General features: G+C 29.4%; 1 protein-coding gene across 1 annotated transcript; it reads right to left on the bottom strand.

Annotated features, from left to right (window-relative positions):
* Positions 1-374: 374 nt before the first annotated feature.
* LOC124931712 (protein CANDIDATE G-PROTEIN COUPLED RECEPTOR 7-like) lies at positions 375-1,997 on the bottom strand. The gene has a single exon (XM_047472239.1). The coding sequence runs from the start codon at positions 1,893-1,895 to the stop codon at positions 576-578; it is 1,320 nt and encodes a 439-aa protein (XP_047328195.1). The 5' UTR covers positions 1,896-1,997; the 3' UTR covers positions 375-575.
* Between the last annotated feature and the right edge of the window lie 3,214 nt (positions 1,998-5,211).

Here is a 5,211-nt window from a genome sequence, read left to right as displayed (position 1 = left end):
CAATGGAAATTGTCATTAACATGATCAATCATCAGCTCTACCACTATACTTCATCAATAAGAGTTACTTTCTCTTCACTTTGAGAAATAAAAGTCAACCATTTGATATCCTAGAACTGATAGGGTGGGCAAAGTTAGGGTAAACCCGAACCAAACAACATTTAAAATTTACTTAGACTTAAATACTTGTTCATACTAGTTGCAAAATAACATATTTATTAGAAATACCAAAATCAAGGCCTTCTCTGATGTGGGTTATTCAAGATAAATTCTAAGTAAATCATAATTCAATGGGAGTGTTATATTCCAGTTTCCTCTCATAGGATGGACATATTGTTTAAGAAATATACAATTACTTGATTAAGATGGTAATTAAGAAATGCTAAATCTTGGATAATTCTGTTGTTAAGTATATCAAGATCAGATAGATAGGAAAAAACTAGCAACAGATCAAAAGAAACTGGATACTTATAGGTGTGAGTAATAATGAAGATAAATAATTTCTTGAACAACATTTTATGAACAATTAAATATAGTAGTAAAACAACTTACATGATGATGATGATGAATGCTTCTTCAGAGCTCAAATTCTTCATCCCTAAGAGCCATCTCTGCTTCTTGTTCTTCCTCTTCATCAAGAACAAAATACTCATTCTTATCAACCGGACTGAACATGTAGAACATAATAGTATAGAAAGCTAAACTCGCGATTTCCTCAGCCGCACTGCTCACCCATTGGTATTTATAAGCTGCAATGGTCCTCAAAGCAAACACAACAATTCTAGTAAAATAAAGATATCCAATTACTACTATATAGAATTGCCTGAAAAGGGTAAGTTTTGCCAAGTTTCTAGCAGCCTTCCCATCTGTCTTTGATGTCTCCCTCAATGACCTAATCGACCATACAATTGGGAATATAATTGCACAACAACATATGATATCAACCAACAAGAAGATCTGATTCCATGTTACCCAATCCTTAATGAAAGGTCCAGTTTCACCAATCACAACTGAAGCAAGGTTAGCTAATACCTGTAAAGGGATCACAATCATCAACACCTTCTTCTCTCTTTCTTGTAAGAAGGGCTTTAAGAATGACCAACCAGTTCCAATCAAGACAATTACTGTAAAGAGCAATACAACCCTAATAAACTGGAAAATGTAGAACAGGATGTCCCATCCATGGGGTGTTCCTGTAACCTTGACGTAATGTTTGTCCTCAGCTGCGAACATTAGATTCAGAGCTTTGATTAGTACCAGAAGCGCCATTAGTAGATGGATCCGGTGAACAGATCGTTTGTTGGTTAAGCAAATGTAGATCCAGATTCCGAGGAATATGAAATAGGTTAGTGAGAAAACAGAGAATAGTGTGGGAAGCTGTGTGAGACCGGCGGAAAGGTAATCCCTAACGCCGCCATCGTCGAGGTTATATACATCTGTGCGGACTTCCATGGTGGCTTGACTCTCTGGAGCGCAATTAGCGAAGAAGAGATTGTATTCATTTGGAGATGTAACAGGATACGAATTGTTGAAACTTGAATGCGGAGGAGGAGATAGATCTCGGAAGGTGAAGAGGAGATTTATGTATTTAGATTCAAGGACGCAGAAATTAGGGGTTTGTTGTAGCTCGATTATAACTTGGATCAGTGAATCTTCTGATAAGAGGAAGAATCCAAGATGTGAGGGATCTGGACGGGAAAGTGATGAGGTGATAGAGACGGATGAAACGGCGATAGTGACGTGACCGGAATGAGTGAATCCGAACTTTTCGAGGAGAATCATGGGGCGGGCGTCGGCGGTAATCTTTACATTTTTAATCTCGGCCGTCGCCGGAGAGAGTAGAAGACAGAGGAGAATGGCTATGGCGTACGCCGCCGGGGAAGAAGTCGTCGGCATTCTGGATCGGCGTCGGCGTGTCGATGCCGGCGATGACGAAGGGAGAGGAGTGGGAGAGATGAAGTGATGGAGTTTTCAATGGCAGTTATACTTTCTTTTTTTTTCTTTCTAAATTTATGTATATTTTTAATATAAAAAAATTACAAATTTGTTTTAAAAGTAGATCTATTTATGGGTAGATTAATTAATTACTTAAATGATTGATAGACAAAGTAATGGGTTATGTTTCAATATAAAGCATATTCATTTCTTTTAATGTAAGTTTTATTCAATTATTATATTAAGAAAGTAATATTTAGGTTCTCACAAGTTCAACACTTATTATTATTTATTTTTCTTTTGACTTTTGAGTATTTTTATTATTTTTGTTTATTTTCAGATTGTTACTGCGTTATTTTTTTTTATTTTTTTTGGGATGTGTGGTAACTCATTTTTTTAATTGTGTATTTATTTGAATATATATATATATATATATAAGAGTAAATGGATATTTGGGTCGAATTATGGATTGATCGGTATAAAATTAAAACGGTTAAAAATAAAATTAAAAATGTTATAAGTATGTTTTGAACTTACAACCTAACATAACAAGCACAACTCTTTAACCAACTAGTCTAATAACACTTTATATTTTAAATTCAACACCAAATTAGATGAACGCGGGACATTTTAATAATATAAATTCAACTTTTTATCTAACTAATCTATATATAATGATGCTTAATTTTTAAAATATTTTAGATTGTCGTCGAAGGCTGTGGTTAATTTGGATATATATGTGAGAGTAAATTGATACTTTGGTCGGAGTGTGGATTGACCCCACTCATAAACTTAAAACGGTTAAAAATAAAATTAAAAATGTTATATATATATATGTTTCGAACTTATAACCTAACAAAACAAGTACAACATTTTAAACAACTAGGCTAATAACACTTTATATTTTAAATCCAACACCAAATTAGATGAACGCTGGTTATTTTAACAATAAAATTTAACTTTTTAACTAACTGATCTATATATATAATGATGTTTAATTTTTAAAGTGTCTGAATTTCCGGGTCGAGAGTGATTAATTTGGATATATATGTGAGAGTAAATTAATACTTTGGTCGGATTGTGGTTGACTCGTCATAAATTAAAACGGTTAAAAATCTATAAATATATATAATGATGCTTAAAGTCAACAAACACCACAATAATCCACGTCATTAGGTACTTTCTCTCGTCTCTTCTTCTCTCTCTTTCTTAATTAAATTTTAGATTTTAAAGAGTATAAATATATTTTATCTTATATTTTTTTTATTTATGTTCTCTCTAATTAATTATATATATATATATATATATATATATATATATATATATATATATATATATATATATATATATATATATATATATATATATATATATATATATATATATTCTCACTCATCATAAAAATATATTTTTTTTATTAATAATTTATATAATATATATATATATATATTAAATGTAGTTACTTTTATTTATATATATATATATATATATTATTATTTTTCATCATTAATTTTATATAAATATATTTTATTTTTTATTATACATTTTTTCTCTAATTATATATGTATATATATAATTTTTTATAATTCTTTATTAATATAAAAATTAACTAATTAGTAATAAATATTAAATAAAATATATATATACATACACAAAATAATAAAATTATTTCAACAATTTTAAGTGGTCTAACGGTTAAAGTGTTCACATTTTATACTTGAGACTAGGGTTCGAATTCTAAAATATGCAAATTTAGATTTTCAAAAATGCATTATTAACTATAATATATGATGACACAACTTTTAAAAATATTATACGATGCATTTGAAAGTGTGAGGTCAAAATTAGTGGTTGGTTTGACAAACATATAAAAGTGTCACGAGATAGAGATTGGGTGGTGGGTGGTTTGTCGAGTGTGAGGTCGGAATTAGTTGTTGGTTTGGCGAGCATTTGAAAGTGTGAGGTCACGAGATAGAGGTCGGGTGGTGGGTAGTTTGTCGAGTGTGAGGTTAGAATTAGTTGTTGGTTTGGCGAGCATTTGAAAGTGTGAGGTCACGAGATGGAGGTCGGGTGGTGGGTGGTTTGTCGAGTGTGAGGTCAGAATTAGTTGTTAGTTTGGCGAATATTTGAAAGTGTGAAGTCACGAGATGAAGGTCGGGTGGTGGGTGGTTTGTCGAGTGTGAGGTCGAACTTAATATTGGTAGTTGAGTTTGACGAGAGATAAGAGATGTGTCATCAATTGAGGTCGACTAAGATTGATATGAGTGGTTCCCCGATGGGATAAAAAATATATATGAAAAAATATGAGTCACAAAATGGTGGTCAATTGAGGGTTAAGTGGGATGTCAAGTGGATAAAATATATATTAACATTAAATTTAAAATTAGACTTAATTTTTATAAACTAAAACTAATTTTAAATTAAAAGAATTGAATAATATTATTTTTATCTAAAATATTTATAATTAAATAATATTTTAAATATATGATTATTCGTACAAATACACTAATTTAATATAATTATTATTTATATAAAAAAAATATAATAGATAATAAATTACTCCTTGGGTCATTACAATGTAAATCTGCCATTAATCCTATCAGATTTCTCTTTTATAAGGTTTGTTTAGAGGAGACAAATCAAGGTTGTTTTATTAAACTTTTGTTTCCAGATCTTGTTGTAGCTATGTTTTTGTTATTATTTACTGGTTTATTTTACTGTCCTCTTTAATGTTCTTATTGTAAATATACTTGTGCAATGTTTCAATATATAAATCTCTTTTTATTTGTGTGATTTAAAAAAAAATGTAACATTTAAGATGAAAGTAAAAATAAATCAAGAATCTACAACTTTTGTTAATATTTTTAATATTTATTGTGTTATATGGCTTTTGTTTATTTAAATGGAGTGTAAAATAGGGTACTTAATAATTGTATTAAATTGGATGTTAAATTTGTAACAATTCTTATTATTTTTCATTACATGTTCAATAAAATATTAAGGTGTAAGTAAATTCAACCAAAATTTGGTTGAAGTTAAATAGTTATCATATATATCTATATTACTTGGTTAGACACTTAATCTTTGTAGATGATATGATTTATTTATTTAAAGTTAAATCAGAGCTCACAATAAATTGCCATGGTTATTTGTCTAATTTCAAGAGGTTTCAAGTTTGTCTATCAAGTTATGATATTGAATATTGTCTTTTATTTTATTTGTGTATTATAAAATCTATGTTGATTTAAAACTAATTCAAAAATATATACATATTTCT

The sequence above is a fragment of the Impatiens glandulifera genome, chromosome 3 (assembly GCF_907164915.1).
Source record: "Impatiens glandulifera chromosome 3, dImpGla2.1, whole genome shotgun sequence".
In the NCBI taxonomy this organism is placed as follows: domain Eukaryota; kingdom Viridiplantae; phylum Streptophyta; class Magnoliopsida; order Ericales; family Balsaminaceae; genus Impatiens; species Impatiens glandulifera.
The sequence above is the reverse complement of the archived record's forward strand: the minus strand, read 5'-3'. Positions and strand labels throughout refer to the sequence as shown.